General features: G+C 39.7%; 1 protein-coding gene across 2 annotated transcripts in view; it reads right to left on the reverse strand.

The window, feature by feature from the left end:
• Positions 1 to 6,064: 6,064 nt before the first annotated feature.
• Positions 6,065 to 18,678, reverse strand: part of LOC149018828 (GATA transcription factor 28-like) — a 43,884-nt gene continuing 31,270 nt past the window's right edge. The window contains exons 6-8 of one of the 2 annotated variants that reach the window (XM_089152960.1): positions 10,049 to 10,154; positions 7,134 to 7,205; positions 6,065 to 7,005 (exon numbers count right to left, since the gene is read on the reverse strand). In XM_089152960.1, coding sequence (XP_089009086.1) covers positions 6,934 to 7,005; positions 7,134 to 7,205; positions 10,049 to 10,154 — 250 coding nt within the window. In that variant the 3' untranslated portion in view covers positions 6,065 to 6,933. The remainder of the gene's footprint in view (positions 7,006 to 7,133; positions 7,206 to 10,048; positions 10,155 to 18,678) is intronic. The other variant, XM_089152959.1, reaches the window with a different exon arrangement.

An 18,678-nucleotide genomic window follows, 5' to 3' on the forward strand; every position in this document is an offset into this window, starting at 1 on the left:
AGATTACAAAGCAATTGGCGGAAGATCAAGAAAAACAATACCTTGTGGAGTGACGAACGAGAACGTCATCCTCCAGGGCTTCAAAGGCCTGACGATCGGCAGGCGAAAGACTGAGAGAGCTCCATTCGGCAGCCTTCTCAGGATCCTGTGTTGCCCGATCGGTCCGTGTCAGCGTCCATTGAGGCATGAAGATCTCCTCGGAGTCTCTATTCTTTTTGGATTTCTTCGAGGCGGAGCATCAGCTAAGTCATGCTTCCTCTTAGTTCGAATGGGAGAGGGGATATCTACCTCTTCCATTGGTTTTTTCCTCTCCCCAAAGCCTCAACCACGGGCTTCAAGTTCCTGATACCCTTGTAGGGTCTGGAGGTGGTGCAGAAGCTACTTGTTCTGCAATCAAGGCTCGAGGAGACCGTTGTTCAATAGTCACAACAACCTTGACAGCCTTTACCCGAAGACTTTCAAGATTCATTCTTGGAGGCACTGCAAAGAAAAACGAGAGTCAGAGTTGAAAGAATTCACAGTATCATCAAGAAAGTGAAACTTGGCGGTTAGGAAGCTCACGTTGAGCCAACCCCCAGTACTGAAGGATGGAGTTGTACTCCATCTCATATCCATGTATCTCTTGATACCATGGAATTGACTTGATCTTCCCGACGGTCGCTCTGTCTTCTTTAGATAAGGAAAGGACTCGGTTACTCTCAGAGTATGAAGTGTATTGCTTCCAAACGATCGGGAAGTTAAGATCTGATTGAGGCGCTCGGCAGAAAAAATACCGCTTGCGCCATCCTTTATGATTGGAAGGGCAGGTTCCTTTGGCAAGAATGCTACCCGTCCAGTCAAGCTCCACTTTATTGCGCTTGGAAAGCACAACCCAACCGAGAAGGATGGGAAATAAAAAGAACATGAAAATGTACAAAAAGAGGAAGAGAAGGCGTGATGCCAAGTTCAAAGCACAAACCCAAGAAGCCGACGATGAGACGCCAGCTATTGGGAAGAAACATTCCAGACAAATGTCCCAATGATTCAGAATGGCTGCAAACAATGGATTGAAGAAAGGAAAGCGAACCCCGCTTTCCAGTGCATCTATATACAGGGAAAACTCACCCGGAAGGGTCGAGTCGACTCTCTCATCAGATTTGGGAGCCCTAAGATGGTACGAAGAAGGAAAGTCAAAACCCTGGATAGCTAAAGGAAGATTTTCCTCATTATAGGAAGAAGCAACAGAATCAAGTCCACCAGCGGATTTGGTAGGTTGTCTTGACTGCCCAGAAGACTCGGCAGTCACCTTAGGAGTCATGGATGGTCCAAACTCAGGAAGGGCAGAAGAAGTCTCAATTTTTTCTTCTACTCTTTTTTGGCTAACTTCTGCGATGTCACGCCAGAGAGCAGTTAGGGTTTTATTGTCACTATCCGACTGCTCAAAGGGGATAGAATCAAAGGCCTCATCACCACTATCGCTTTTACCAGCGCTAGGCACAGGGGAAGTCTCAGAAGAAACCCTACTATCTTCCATTGCTAAAAGGTCTGATGGTGGTTTCCAGAGAAAAAGAAACCTGAAGACAGAAAGTAAACTTTGCAAAGGGATCAGTAAACTTACTGAATCACTAAGGCAAAGAGCTCGAGAACGAGAGAATCGTAAAGGCGCGAAGAAGACAACGAGGTTTCAAAATTCCAAACAAGAAGAATGAAACCTACGAAGACAACGAACCGCTTTTGAGCACCCGCACGAGTGTTCGAGGACATGAACGATCGAGATTAATTCGGCATCAACGATCGAGATTTGAAGACGGTTCGAAAGTTTGAACTCACGAATCCAAAACAGGCTTTCAGAAACCTTCGTTTTGATTGCGTGAGCCACGATAGTTCCGACTGCAAGAGGATGCGTGGTGGCACCCTCACAATGCTCAAGGAAAAAGTGACACAACCGCATTAAATGTGAAATGACATTTAATGGATTATGCAAAGACTATTACTTGACGAAGAACCTAGTTAAAAACCAAGCCCTCGGGATCGATTGAACGCTTGGTCTGGGGGGCTCGTGATATGGAGAAAATATGATCGACCTTGGTTCATTCTTGGTTCGACCCTCGACCCCGGTTGAGACGAAAGGAATCGACTAGCTTCCGAGCGAGCCGGGTTCAGGAGGTAGCTTGCTGAGGAAGAAAACTAAATCAGCCACAAGCACGCCCTAATCCGATACTTTTGGAGTAGGTTAATCAACCTAATGACGGCTAGCAGTTTCCGGCGGCTGTCACTCATCACTATCATATGGATAACCTTTAGATAACAGTCGGGTTATCCTAGGAGTCCTCTACTAGTCCAAACTAGTAGAAGTCTATCACTCAACGGATCTATCTGTTAAGATCCAACGACTATCCGAAGAAGGCTCAAATTCATCCAACGAAGAAGATTCAAAGGTACACTCTATATAAGACATTACCTCCCCACAAAGGAGAGGACGGACGAAAACACTCAGATGCTTACTATCTGAATCGTATTCTTGTTATTCATTCCTTAGCTCTGTGCTCTAGCAGAGCCATTTGTGATTAAGTTCATCAACTGACTTAGCCTTCGGAGGTGGACTCCCGATCCCAGCGGTCGGGCCACATCTGACGCTTTATTTTGCAAGTCATTCTCAAGAGATCTAAGGGCTGAGCAGATTTTGGATGCATCAGAAAGCGAATTTTTTTCTTAAGGAAAGCACCTAAAAGTTCCTTCTTTTACACCTTTACGGAAGAATCAAACAGTTACCTAAAAAGGCATTTGCGACTCGTGAGAGTCACGAATGAGATTTTTCTTTGTGACGGATTCAGAATAGTAAGAGTCAAGCCGGAAGACGACATCTCCCTTGCAATCGCCGTCAAAAAATGGAGAAGTGTTGAGGACAGTGAATTGCAAGCAAAAACATTCTTCCACGACAACCTCACCATTCATGGTGTCTGAAAGCTTCCTGCTCCTCAATTATTCTTTGGCTCACAACTTCTCCCCAAACTGTTCTGTTCAAACTTGAGAGAAGAGGAAACAGAGAAGAAACGTCAGATCATAGATGAGAGAGTGAAAGTGCGACTTCGACTTGTATGTATTTACACAGCAAGTGGCAACACACCCCATGACGGTGGGGGGCGGACCCACTAAGGGGCCGAGTGGCCCCGGATTTTTAACTCTTTTTTTTTTTTAATTCTATTAGTTTTTCACTATTTATATTAATTTTTTTTATTTTTCAGTTTTTTTCTCTTCTCACATGTGAAATGTTATTATTTGGTCCCCCTCAATATTGAGAACAATTTTTAAAGGTAAAATAATGGGTATAATTGTCATCCCTAGTTAAAAACTAACTCCTCATTCCCTATTTATTCTCCCATTTATTCTTTCTCACATCTTTTTTTCTTATTTATTCTCTTCTCTTTCTATATAAACGTCGGTTAAAGAAAAATTTTGAAAAAAAATCTTATTAGAAATTCAAAATGTCATTCTTAATTAGAAACTAAATCCTCAATCCCTATTTATCCTCTCATGTCTCTCCTCTCTCATCTATCATCTTTTCTTCCTATTTATTCTTCTTCCTTTCCTATAAGCATGAGTTAAGGAAAATTTGGAAAAAAAATAATCCACAATTAGGTACTCTTTCTTTTTCTCAATTTATTTATTGTTTATATTTTTTTCATTTATTTACTAGTTATTCTTTATTTGATTTTATATTCTTTGTTTCTTTATTTCTTCTGCAATTTTTTATATTTGATTTTATATTGTAAATAAAATGTTTACAGTTAGTAAGTAATTAACCACCATTGGTTTGCATTTTATTTTTTTTTAATACTGGAAACGAAACGTCGCCGGATGGGTGCAAACTCAAGACCTACCCATGGGAGTCTGGAGCTTTTTAACCGCTTTACTAACCCACCATTGAAGTCATGTGTATTTTTTTTGTACTGATACTTTAATTTACCTATATCTTGTTGAAAAAAATGTATCATTATTAATAATTTACCTATTTTTGTCAAATATGTTTGGGCCCCACAAATATATGTGGGCATTTTCCTTAATATAATAAAATAATTCATAGGTGGGACCCCCAATTGGTCTTATAAGGGCCCACACAATATGTACAGCGAAAAAGCATTTATACTTCCCCAATCTAGCCTTCCATTCTTCGTCCCCCCCCCCCAAATATTCAATCCTGGGTCCGCCCCCACAAAAATTCTCACATCTCGGTAATGCTCCGCATGCAATATTACATGCAATCCACGTGAAATTCTCACCCCTCATTCTCTTCATCCCGCCGGAATGCCGAACCACAAACAGAACAATGGGAGATGGATGATTTTTTATTATTATTTTTTTTTTTTTTGCCATGAATTGAAATGCATTGAATTAGATTAAAATTTCAGTAAGGACAATATTATAAAATTATAAAAAAAATTAGAGAAAAGTAATTAAGGATAATACATTTAATCACAAGACATTAATGGTGATTTAAAAATTATAAATTATTTAACCATGCACAGAATCTACTAACACTGTATCATTGTGCTATTTTAAGAGACAATTTGGAATGTCTTTTGCCAATGTGATGTATTTTTGAAGTGTGATTTTTACCATATATTTTGAGGTGTTCCTGAATTTTTATTTTTTTCTTTCTATTTTATATCATACAAGTCATCACAAAATCAATAATTTAAAATGAATAAGTTAGAAGAAAACCAAAATAAGAAAGGGAATTTGCTGAATTCCCAACCCTAAACTTCATCAGTGGAAGGTAAAAATTTCAACTAGTAACAATATTCATGCCAATGTAAGAGAATCTGTCTTGAAAACTTAATTAGGTGACAACCATGTAAATCTGCCCGAGTCCGTTCGGGAATTCGTAAAAATACCATCTCCAATCCCTCCAAATAGAATTTGGAAGCAGAAAATAAATGCCAATCCAAATCGACTGAGTAGAAATTGTGTTGAATCGTTGAGGTAATCACTTTAGGCATGATTTTGTATTAGTTCGCAGTTCTATCATGATGAATGAACCCTGCCCTGAATTTCTAGTTGAATAATAATAGACGAATGGACAGTGGAACCAGGATTCAATATTGGGGGGGGGCAAGAATAGAAATCCGGATTAGGGAAGCACCAATGTTTTTTCGCCACACATGTTGCGTGGGCCCTTATAAGACCCATTGGGGGTATCACCTATGAATCATATTACAATATTAAGGAATAGGTCCACATATATTTTGTGGGGCCCACACATATTTGACAAAAATAGGTAAATTAAAGCATCACAACACAAAAAATTACACATGATTTCAACCCTAAAAAGTCAGATGCAAACCATTTTTTTTTAAGGTAAGAGATGCAAACTAATGCTTGTTAGTTAATTTACTAATTATAGACATTTTATTCACAATATAAAATCAAATAAAAAAATTGCAGAAAAAATAAAGAAATAGAGAATATAAAATCAAAAAAATATTTAAAAAATGAGAAAAATATAAATAATAAATAAATTGAAAAAGAGAAAGAGTACCCAATTGTGGAGAAGATTTTTTTCCAAAATTTCCTTAACACGTGTTTATAGAAAGAGAAGAATAAATATGCAAAAATAAACTGAAGATAATAAATAGGAAAAAAGAGAGGAGAGAAGAGAGATGAGATATGAGAGAATAAATAGAGATTGAGGAGTTTCTAATTTAAAATGACATTTTAAATATCTATTAAGGTTTTTTTTCAAAAATTTCCTTTAACCCACATTTATAGAAAGATGAGAGAATAAATAGGAAGAAAAAATGTGAGAGAGATAAGAGAGGAGAATAAATAGGAATTGAGGAATTAGTTTTTAGATAGAGATGACATTTATACCCATTATTTTATCTTTAAAATTTATTCTCAATATTGTGGGGGCAAATAGTGAAATTTCATATGTAAGAAGAGAAAAAAACAGGAAAAATAAAGGAAATTAACATAAAAAATGAGAAAATACAGGCAATTATGAAAAAATTTCTAAAAATCCGCCCCTGCGAATGGAACCAACCCTATCTAGTGGAAGCGAAATATTCCATGAGAGCTGAAGGTATTCACTCAAGTTCATATGCCCCATGTCTCTACCTCAAACTTCGGATTACAATGATTTATATCCTGGGCGGCTTACAATGAAAGGGACGCTCATTTGATGACTTTCAGAATGCAAAGGAGGTGATGAAATAAATCCCTTGAGCATTGTATTTAGGCCACAATGCCTGTAACAACCTTGATACTTGACAATGTGATGAGAATAAACAAATACTTTCAGGAACCTGGCTCTCTTGAGATGTCGTCTGGTAGGTAATTTCAAGATTGTGATACTCTATTGCACCCATTAGTATATCAAAACAGAGCAAAGGTATCAAAACTTATGGATAGCATAAAAACTAGGAAAATGACCAAGCTATGCAGATAGGGTATGCCCAATCAACAGTGTTTCTATTATTAACACTTAAAAGTCGATTTGTATTCTCATATGCCCAAATGTTTAACAGAATACTTCAGAAAGTTTTTGCAGAGCCAAATCATTAAGATCATACGCCCTATGAAGAATATCAAGTGGACTGAAGCTCATAGCTGATAATCGTTCAATATTAGCTAGCTAAAGTAAGGTAAGATTCAACATCAAATCGTGGGCATTCGATGCAAGTTTGAGTATATATTATATGTGAACCAAGAAAATTATATGAATTTCTAAAACGCTGGCCGGAAAATCCTTTCAAACAGAAAATTATAGCACAGGACCATTGCAAGGAAGAAACTAAATCCTATAAAATGATTTTTGGTTCTATTTGTCAAGTCATAATATATGATGGCTGAACACCCCTACACTTTTCTACAGGAGGATTACATGCAAGATACCCCCCCCCCTGATGATTCAATCTATTATATTCTCTCTGCGACCTGATAGCATGAAGGGCGTCACTCGGGAGGAGGATTATTATCATTTGAAGCATTCGCAAGAACCATCTGATCAGCCTCGACTGCTTCATTCTGAGAAATAAAATTCAAGTAGGGATAGTGGAGGTTATAAAGAAAACAAGCAAAACTAGAGCAAATTTCAGAAATAAATATAGTCAACAATGAATGGTTGGAGATCATGCATCAAATAGACACCTTACCTCCCCGTTCTGGTTTGATGAAGGATTCTGCACAACTATGGGAGCAGCCTTTGAGAGGTCCCTGAGTGTACCCTGAGAAATAAAATGTTCAGAAAAACAAAAACTAAGGGGCCCAAATAAGTTTTCCACCTTACTCCTTGACAGAAAGACAAATAATAATTGCTACCTTATCCCACCCGTGCATGGGGGTCCACACTATACTAACTGAAGTTTAAAAACTTTAATCAAGCCTTAGTTGTGGTTAAATTACATATTTTATTTCAGAATTCAAACTTTAACCCTAGGTATGCAAACTATATATTTCCAATGTAAAGCCATTATTTTATGTAGCTACATGTGCCTGCTTTCACTAGTGTTGTGCCCCATTGGTTCTGACAAAAACTTGACAAGATTTGCTTATAATAACTGACCGATGGTGCATGACTAAAAGAATGGCCAATAGTTGACAAACTATTAAGTGACCGATTCATAAGCAGTCAACCAACGGTCAGTGAACTGACCGATAAACAGTCACTTAAGTGACCAATAAACATACAGTGCACTGAGCTAATGCATCACCAGATGATGAGCAGTGCAAGGTGGCTTCATAACTACCTAAGAACCACCTAACAATTACCTAAGAACGACCTGAACTACCAAGTTTTGGCAAGAGGATTTAAATTCAATATCAAGGACTCTTCAAGGGCAGACAGTTTGTTTGATGGGATAGAGTGGGGATGGAAAAGAGGAAATTTTTCCACTGAATACCAGAATCTGGGTTGGTTTGTTTAGCTGGGGCAAGATAATGTAGTGCCAACCCTCCATAATTTAGAGGAAATGTTGGCTTATGTAGCAAAGTGACTCTTCCCACCCCACTCTTCTTCAAGGTCCCACCATTTCCTGTAGGACTTTGTGAAAAAGGAGGGGAACAAAAAGAAATGGTATTTTATTTTGACATGGGACCCACATCTTCAACTTTCCATAAAATCCTTCCCTTTGCTCTTTTGTTCCCCCACCCAGTGGGCCTCACCCCCTTTTTCTCTTACAAACACACCGACTGGGAGGAAAAAGTTCGAAAGTGCAGCAATTAGAAGTTTAGATGAGGATGAGGTTTGAATTTTTTGAATTTCAAATGTTAAACTAATTTCCACTACCAATGGTCTCTATAAAAGGTTGGTAAAGATGGAGATTTTGACACACACACAAACGAAAAAAAAAAAAAGTCAAAAATCACACTGACATTGTACAAAGAGTTCGTATCTCTTTTTTTACTTTTTCATTCCATCATCCCTCATTCCTTTGGATGAAGGAGATTTTATTGCTCACAATCTTTTGTATCTTATGTTGAAGAAAAATTCCAACATGTTCTTGAATGCAATCTTAGCATTATAATGCATCCTTGGCTCATCTTTCAAGGAAGTTTTTTCCTGTCTTTTGGAACATGTTTCAAAAGGCAGCCATCACCGCCAGCAAGTTGTAGGCCCAGCAGTTAAGGATCATCACAACCATGAAGGCTACAGTAAACCAGATCAGCCTGGCATGCGAGTCCAGTCAACAGAGGCCTCCAACAAATGGTGGAGAAATCATGTTTCTTTCTCCCTTTCTCTGAAGACTATCCCAACATTATAATGCATTTTTTGCCTGCTTCAAGGAGGCCTATTTTTCAGTCCATGTTTCAGAAGGCAGCCACCATGCAAGAAGGATCAATAGATTTGGTGAAATGAATGTATTTCATGTTAACATGTTTCTTCTTGCCAATAAAATTGGTATTATTTAAAGTCCTTGATATGCCAAGGCATGGAGAAGATCCCAATCCCTAAATAGAATTTGATAAGTTGGTCATCCAGCTTTTTGTGTCCATACAACTCTAGGACGCCCACACAAGATTAATTTGATCAGCCATGACCCATCAACTTGGTCATTCATGACCGATCAATTTGGTCAGCCATGACTGACCACATTTGGTCAAGAGCCAAATGGTGTAATAATATTTTTTGAGCACATCTGCAGAGATGAACCAAGTTTGAATGTTTTCACCGCCAAATTCCGGGGAATCATACTAGTAATACAAGAGATGTGCTCTGGACAATCTTTCATCCTAGTGGAATATTCTTCAAGGTCGTACCATGAACACTCTTAGTTGAATGGTGCCAAGCAAGTCCTTAATTAGGAGATCACCTAAGTCCTTGCAGGAGCGGAGGGCAGAAAGTTAAATAGAATGATGATGAAAGCGAGAGAGTTGCATGGAGGGGACGAGAAAGACAGAGATGGAGTGATATTGCAGGGTTCATGTTGTGCACGCAGGGAACAGAGGGTGGTGTGATTTGGGAGTATCTCAGCAACAGGGAGGCAAATACAAAAGGAGGAAGAGCAGAGCAAGGGGTAATAGGAAGATAAGTGTGAGAGCGAAGAGAGAGGGGGCCTCACTTGACCATCTAACATGTAATCCATGCTTAGGTTATGAAAAACATTATAGACCAAGCATTGAGAACCTCGTCATAATTTCTGGAAACATTACACAGCTTTGATTTAATTATTTACCAATGAAATACTTCGAAAGTTAGTAATGTGGAGACCTTTATTTATCCACATTTCATTGTTGACCAGAGAAATAATAAGGTCCAACTCTAATCAACCACACCCCCCCCCCCAACCCCCTTTTTCCAGCTCTTTTGAATGCAGGTCAAAAAAAGAAAGAAGAAGAAATATAAAAGAATCAAGTAGACAGTATCGGGACCCTTATAGATATAAAGATGATTATATGTCAACATTTAAGCTACATATTGTTCTACAAGGTCTGTCCCCATGAATTTCATCAGTTAAATTCTAGATGGCAATACACGTCATGCAGTGACTAGATAGAATTGTAAATGCGTCACATTAATAGAAACAAAGCTAGGACATCATAAAGGGGTAGCAACAATCTTGCAAGGTACCTTATTTGCCCACATAAGTCCGCAGGCATTGCAGAGAGTCCTTGGTCCTTTAGGTCCACGGCGCATCATTGGAGTAGATTTCTCACTGATGCCACAATGGTGACAGCTGGAAAATTTCAAGGAAAATCAGCAGACATATAGAATACAATGGAATGGTATAAAAATTGGAAGTATGATCCTGCTAATAATGGGTAAGATTACATAGACATTACTGATGAACCAATACTGCAAATCCTGTTGCTTCTCCTAATATATGCCAAAAGAAAATGACCAAGTAACGGCTGCTGAGTTACTTGCATACGAAGACTCAGCCCTAACCCAATTAAATGGAGTCAGCTACATGGATCCTCACTCTTCAATCAGCTCTATTCGTGGCCATACTAGTGTTTTGTTCTTACACTAGACAGTATATGTTCAAAATAGCAGTCATCACAATGTCAGAATTCAGAGATTAAATCCATAACCTCCCCTCAATGAAAAGCGACACCAGCCATTGTTCAAAGGGAGATGACCAAAATTAAACATATGTCATCATGCATGGTAGTAAATGTCGACATGCATCAAAAATCAGAATATCTGATGCTATACTGGAAGCGGCCAATTCAAAATAGAACCGGCATGACTGCCAGTTTAAATCAGAATAAGCTGCCCTTATACAGTGCAACATTAAAGATGCTCAATTGTGATCAAGGGGGTCAACGATTTGGGTTCACAAAAGGCCTCTCTGTGAAAGCATGGTTAAGTCTGCATATTTATGACCTCAGACCTCCAAAGTGGCTGTGAGCCTTGTGCACTGGATGGGCCCATGAATGTTCTTTGGTCTTCAGTTTTTACAATTTTTCAGTCACTAAAATAGCGGGGAAAAACCATAATTCCAAAACAATAAAAAAAAAAAATCAATGAACTTTAATAATCTTTATTATTTTCAATTTTATTTTCTAGAGGTATCCGCTGACATCAATTGATTTAAGGCCATTTCAGATACCATTACAATCAGAATCAATGGAGACTATTTGTGTATTTGGTGTCAGGTATTAATATCTTAGCTACAAGTCTACAAGCTACAAGTCTACAACTGAATAAACTGAGTACTGAAAATCAAACCCTCGAGACCCGGTGATGTAACCCAAATTCTAGGGATATGGTATTTGAGTAATTTACCCTAAAATTAGGGTTACTCCAGGACCCTCTCCTTGTGAACAAAGAACTAATATGGGGAAGCTGGGTTCAAATATGGTAAATAAATTGTAGTTGCAGATTATGTGGGATGGGGTTGGATATCTGTGGTCTTGTCAATCAATAGATGGTAAGCTTTTGGGAGTGACTGAATTAAATGGGAAAATTAGGGTTGTAATCAAATGGGATTGATTGGGAAAATTCGGGTTTTAACAAACACTAAGATGAGATAGATTTTGGGAAGGTTAGTGTTTTGAGGAAAGATTTGGGGAAAGTTCGATTAAGAAAGGAAGGGATTTGGAAAATTAAGATTTTAACAGAACTCCAGTTTTGGATATCCAAAGACATTATAGGTAGGATGGAAGGGGAACAAGAAGCCAGCAGTTGGGTCTTGGGAAAGGTAGCGGATGAACAAATGAAGGTGGACGCTGTCTTGGATTGTTGAAAGAATCTTGGAATATTTCCCTTTCTTTATTCTTTCTTTCTTTTCTTATACTTCTCCTTTTCTTTTCTTTCTTCTCGTCTCTTCTTTCTTTCTTTCCTTTCTGAACTTCTTTTCTGCCGCAAGACCAAGAAGGGAAAGGAAGGGAGAGGGAGGGTGGGTTTTATTGGCGCAAGGAATACGAGAAGTGGGAGCAGTGGGGGCTTGCTGCCGCAAGGATTAGGGGATGGGGGGGGGGGTTCTTGCAATGCGTAGGGAAGGGGATTTGGGTCTGGGAGGGGGCTGGGAGGGGACTTGTTGGGGGAAGGCTGATTTCTGAATTTGAGTTAAGAAGACTGTTACAAAGCTTGCAAAGATGAAAACCCATGCTGAAACTGCAAAATAACTTAATTCCTCAACCCAGGTCATGGGCTAGCGTCCCAGGACTCCAAGTCTTGAATTCTTATTAATCTTCAACTGCCATCAAAGAGGTGGGAGGAGGGGGGGGGGTTTAAGTAGCCTTACACTTGGGAGGAAAAATAGACTTGGACTCAACTAGGGAATCCATTTTGTACTTGGATTCCCTTTACAAGTCAACAATTAATAACAGCCACAAAATTCTTCTAGTAGGAAGAAAAACAACTTGCAAAAATCTTGCTTTAAATTGACTCCACTGGACTCTAACCACTAAATCAATTACAAAACATAAAGTGAATATGGACTCACAAAAATATAAGGAAAATTACTTGACTCTTTTGGAAAAGAAGACCTCCCTCCTGAGGGTTCGGCCAGCCCACTTGGTGCGCCAATGGACTTGGTTCTTGGGCCCAATTTTCTAGTTCAACAATTTTTATTTATTTTTTGGTTGGGGGGGGTGTTGGTTGGTTAGCCCTGCTTACGTCAATTCACCCCCTCTTGAAAGCATTCATCTCTGAAGAATGGGGAATCTTTTGTTTAACTTCATGCTTCCCTTGGGTATGATTTGTTGTAATCTGGATGGGTTTCTTAGTAACCCCACTGGTTTGAGCCAACAAGACTGGGTTACCTTGGTTCGAGTCCTTCTAGTCAGTTCCTAGTGCCTGTCTCTTCTTAGCTTCCTCTGGTAGGTTCAATGGTAGTAATACAATCCTTTGGCCTCTATACCCGAGGACACATTTGTTCTTCCTACAAGTGATTGACATTGTCATCAAAGAGCCAAGGACCTCCCAAGTATGATATCAGATAACTTCATAGGTACCACATCACACCAGATTTCACCTGAGTAGGAATGAAGAGTAATTGGAACTAGGCACCTGATTGTGACATCAAGTCTAGCATTGTTGAGTAGGGAGACCTTGTATGGTTGGGGATGCTTCTCTAGCTTGAGTCCTGCTCTCTGCACAAAACTTTTTGAGACCATGTTGACAATGTTGCCCCTACCTACAATGATCTGGCAACAATCCTCCTCCCTTAAGTCATGGTGTAGAACATGCTGCTTCTGCTCTAGTCTTCTTTCTGTATTTGCAACTAAAATTTTAGACATTACATGCAAATGGACTTCTGGATCATTACGATTCTCATTGTACTCTTCTTCTAGTTTAAGCTCAAGTGGCAGGCACTCCACTTCTTCATCAGGATCCTACCAATTTACATCTAGGACTGCAAGACCTCTTCTTTGGGGGCATTCTTTTGCAAAGTGTCCTCTCTCATGGCAGTAGAAACATTCACCTAAATTATTGCCAAAGACTAGGCCTTTGTTTTCTGTTCTAACTGGGTTCAGCACCTTAACAGGGACTGCAGTAAATGGGCCATAAGGCTTTTTTTTCTGATGGGGTTGTCCCTATAATTTTGACTGGACTACTACTTTTGGGAAAGGAGAAACTCTGCATGTAGAACTTTATCAAATAAATCCCAAAGATTTAGAATATCTGTAACCCTGATAGCCACCTGTATATCATGTTTCAGATGAAGTTTGAACCAAGTCGTGGACTCCAGCTTTCTCTCTCGAGTGCTTTTGTCCTGGAAGCTAGGGAGTCAAACTGCTGTATTTAATCAGCGACTGACATGTCCCCTATTTTGAGTGTATGGAACTGTTCCTGGAGTCTGGTTTTGTAGTGTTTGGGAAGGTAACTCTCAGTCAATTCTCTTCTCATTTGGTACCAAATGATAAGCTCTCTACCCTCACACAGCAGAGTTCCCTTTCCATGGTATTCCACCAATCCTAGGCAGCACCTACAAGTTGAGTTCTAGCTAGCCACATCTTCCCATCCTCTGATAGGTCAATTCAAATCAAAATAGTCACTTAGGGCAGCTCTCCAGTCACAGTTTTTTTTTTATTTTTTTATTTTTTTTTTTCTGGGCAGGAGAGTGTTAAGGAGCCATTGAATTCCTCTAATTCCAGGTTTCCCTTATACTGGTCCACACCCCTTCTGTGATCGTGACCTCCAGTGAAATAGGACTTAACGTGCTCCTCCAAGGTGGTTGGGACTCTACTTTTTTTATGTTGTGGGCTCCCCTCGATATCATACCTCCCATAGATTGGATTGTCACACCTTGATTCCCTGGCATGGTCATTCCTATCCCTATAATCTCTGGTTGCCCGTGGGTTATATGGTCCTCCATCCATCTCATTCTCTGTACTCTGGGCTCCACTGTTGTCTACACGTTGGGGGACATAGATCTGAGTGTTAAGTCTTGGTGGTGGTGGAGTCTGAATGGGTTCTCCATTTCTTACTTGCTTTAGATGGGTTACCCTGGTGTTCAAATCTTGTACTTGGTTGCACGTCCCTCCATTTGTGCCAACATCTCATGCTAGGTCTGCTAAATGTTTGCAAGGTGCTTGGCAATTGCTGGTTAATCCAAAGCTTTGATACCAAATTGATGTAACCCAAATTCTAGTATTATGGCACTTGATTAATTTACCTGAAATCAGGGTTACTTCAGGATCCTCTCCATATGAACCAACAATCAAAGAACTAATCCTAAAGGGAAACTCGGTCCGAATATGGAAAATAACAATTCTAGTTGCAGATTATGTGAGATGGGGTTTGATAATCTAGCCTCTGGGGCCTTTTCAATCAATAGATGGGATAGATTTTTGGAGGGATCCAAATGGAGAAAGTTAGGGTTATAATTAAATGGGATTGGATTGGGAAAATTAGGGTTTTAACAAACACTAAGATGGAATAGATTTTCAGAAGGTTAGGGTTTTGGGGGAAGTCTGATTAACAAAAAAAAGTTGGGTTTTGGTCAAACTAAGAAAGGAAGGGATTTAGAAAATTAGCAATAATAATGCATAGGAAAAAAGAAAAGGAAACTGGACTGCGGAAGCTAACTAAACACATAGATATACATATTTACATTACTTAGATAATTGTACCACCTACACAACTAGAGCTCAACAAGCAAACTACAGAAGTGGGGAACAAAGACCCCTAAAAAATCGAGCTCAAAGAACAAAAGGCACTGTCAATGTTCTGTCACCTATAGGCCATCGATCACAGCCTAGATCTAGCAATCCACATCTACTGTCAACGTCATAGCCTCACCTGGATGCCTACCCCACTCGACCAAAGGGACAAGCAATACAGTCACAGTCTAGTCCAGGACGACCAGGATGGGTGGGCAGCCTCGCATCAGAAGATGGAAATATCGTCGGCCTGTCCAACATTGACTCACAGGGGTCAGCATGGGGAACAACAACATCTGTGGAATCTGAACATCACAAATAGTGAGCCCTACCGAGCCCAATGAGGAGATGACTACACATACAATCACATTATAATGCGATAATATGCCATAAAGCAACATCTATATGCCCTATCAAATAGAATGCCTAGGTCTCATGAGGGCTAAGCTGCTCCGGTCCTACCTTGTTGTCAAAGGTGCCGTTGCAGCTAACACAAACACAATGACACTACTAGACCACTAGGGTGCTCACATTTCCCCTGTGGAGTACTCACATTTCCCCTTGGGCAACCAAGTGGGCAATCATCACATATCACATATAAACATATAATAATTATCATCACAGGGCCCACACTAGTTGGCCAATACCTATACCCTAGTTGGTAAGCGGTGCAGCATCAGGAATGCCCTAGCCATCATTCTACCATGATGACATGCATGGTCTAGAGTCTGACATGTGTCCCATACCATAGGCATACTAGAGACCATGTGTGCAAGAATAATCAAGCCAAATGGATCTCAAGTTCAGTATAAAATGCAATATAATCACAGGGCCGCCTGGACAGTGGGTTCATCTCAAGTACATAAACATCAAGGTTCCAACGACACTGTCACAACATAAACATATAGCCAAAGTGCCCTCAGCACTCACAGATATAACATAGTGGTTTCCCATCCACAAGCCACATCCACTAATCACATAAGTGGTACGCACATTAATACCACCACCCCCACTACCCAGCATCACAAAAGATATAAATGCAAAATGCAAGGTAGTCACAATCATTAATATGCCATGCCATGCATGTCCTAGGCAAGCAATCATTCTAGTACAATGTATGACATAAATGCATGACCAAGGAATGTTACAAAGTCCATGATGCATGTGAGCCTAGAATCTCACTCATTTTCCAATTTTCTTTCATTTCAAAACCTGGACATCAATTCTGGGTCCTCTCTTCGAAACTTGGCCTATACATGATGAGCATGATATTATCTGAACTCATTGATCCAAAACATCTTTAGACCATTTATTCAAGACTTACCCTAGTGAACCAAGTCTAGAAGAAGGCCTTGAAGGTGCTCCTAGGGTTGATTTAGGTATGGAAGCTTCTGGGGCAAATTTGGCCTTGTCTGGAGTGCTCTGGGCACTCCAACGCAACAAGTGGCAATAAGAAGTGGCTGGTCTGCGGAATCAGTTGCTTCCCCTCCTGCTTTGCCTTTGGGAGACCAGGTAGTTCAGCTAAGTTCCTCTCTTAGATCAGATTTTAGGTTCTCATATTAGCCTTGAATCAAGGCCCCAAATAGGGTTATTAGGCTCATGGAGCTACCTTCCTATTTCACTGAGTTTTAGCACCCATCACTGGGCCATTTCCAAAACTATTGGCCAACTGTATAAATCCTAGGGTTTCAACATCTTCCAACACTAATTTGGACCTACCCAACCCTTTAGATCTGACCCATTTACTAATTAGGATGAATACCACAGGTTAGGGCTTTCTGAATCACACCTTTAGTTAGAGATATTCGAAGGAACACCTCATCTCTAACCATGAATTCAACCTCCTTTTTTCTATTATCCACATAGCTTTTTTGCCTCAATTGAGCCGCTTCCAACCTTTCCCTAATAAAATAGACTTTCTTGCATGTCTCTTACACTAATTCAGGTCCTAATATCCTCCTTTCACCTACCTCATACCAACACAGAGGAGTTCGACATTTTCTTCCATACTGAGCTTCAAAAGGGGTCATTCCTATCAAAGTCTGGCAGCTATTGTTATAAGTGAATTTGATGAGTCCTAAATGCTCATCCCAACTTCCTTTCAGATCCAACACAAACACAAACACAAAGCATGTCTTCTAACACTTGGATTGTCCATCCGTCTACAGGTGAAAAGCTTTACTAAATTAAGCTTTAATCCCTTTGCCTTTCAGAAACTTCCCCAGAATTTAAAGGTAAATCTAGGATCTCTACCCAATAAGATGCCGATTGGGATGCCATGCAGTCAAACTACATTATCCATATACAACTTAGCCAACTTATCAAAAGTATATGTGACTTTTCTTGGTATAAAATGAGCTGCTTTTGTCAATCTGCCCACAGTTACCAAATGACATCCACTCCTCACGAAGTATAGGTAACCCTAACATGAAATCCATTTTCATTATCCCACTTCCATCCGGGACAGGTAAAGGCTGTAATAATTTTTCAGGTCTTTGTCTCTCAACTTTCACTTGCTAAGCAGTCAGGCATCTAGGTACTTAGTCCACTACATCATTCTTCAATCCTATCAACCAATAATGCTTCTTCAGATCTCCATACATTTTGGTTCCACCTGGATGCACGAAGTAAGGGGAACCATGTGCTTCAGCTAAATTCGATTTCCTCAATTTCTTGTCATCAAGAAGACAGGAACATAGTCTATTGCTAAACCTTAATATGCTGCTTGAGCCTATCGAGATATCTTGCACCTTTTGACTGCTATCTCTTATCTTTTCTATTACCTAGTTTAACTCTGGATCCATAACTTGCTTTCCCTTAAACCTCTCCATTATTGCTGATTGGATCTTCAAAGATGCCACAATCGCTATCATATCTCCAATTAATAGTTCCAATCCCAGTTTTCTAGCTTCTTCAACTAATCTTTCATTTCTTGTCAAATATCCCAGCGACACTGATTAAGGTTTCCGACTCAATGCCTTGGCTACCACATTGGCCTTACTGGGATGATAATGGATAATACAGTCATAATCGTTGACTCCAACCACCTTCTTTGCCTCATATTTAAATCCTTCTAAGTAAAGAAATACTTGAGACTTTTGTGATCAATGTAAATTTCATTTTTCACTCCAATACTCCACTCAGCTGAAGGAGCAAGTGAGACTGTCACAGTCAGGGCAAGGATGACTAGGATGGCTGGGTAGCCTTGCACTAGAACATGGAAGTACTGTCGATCCGTTTGGCACTGACTCATGGGGGTTGGCATGGGATATGACAGTATTTAGAATCTGAACATTACAAGTGGTGAGCTCAACTGAGCCCAATGAGGAGAAATCTATATAAACAAACACATCACAATGCGATAATATGCCCTGATACAACATCCATTTGCCCTATCAAACAGAATGCCTAGGTCTCATGAGGGTTAAGCCACACCCGTCCCACCTTGTTATCAAAGGTGTCATTGCAGCCAATACAAACACAATAACACCACCACACCGTTGTGGAACTCACATTTTTTCACTGGAGTACTCACATACCTTGGGTCAACCAGTCAACCATTTATCCCATATCACATATAAACATATCATAATCATCATCACAATGCCCACATTGGTTAGCCAACACCTATCCCCCTATTGGCAA

The sequence above is a fragment of the Hakea prostrata genome, chromosome 4 (genome assembly GCF_041222555.1).
Source record: "Hakea prostrata isolate BN-2017 chromosome 4, UWA_Hpros_2, whole genome shotgun sequence".
NCBI lineage: Eukaryota > Viridiplantae > Streptophyta > Magnoliopsida > Proteales > Proteaceae > Hakea > Hakea prostrata.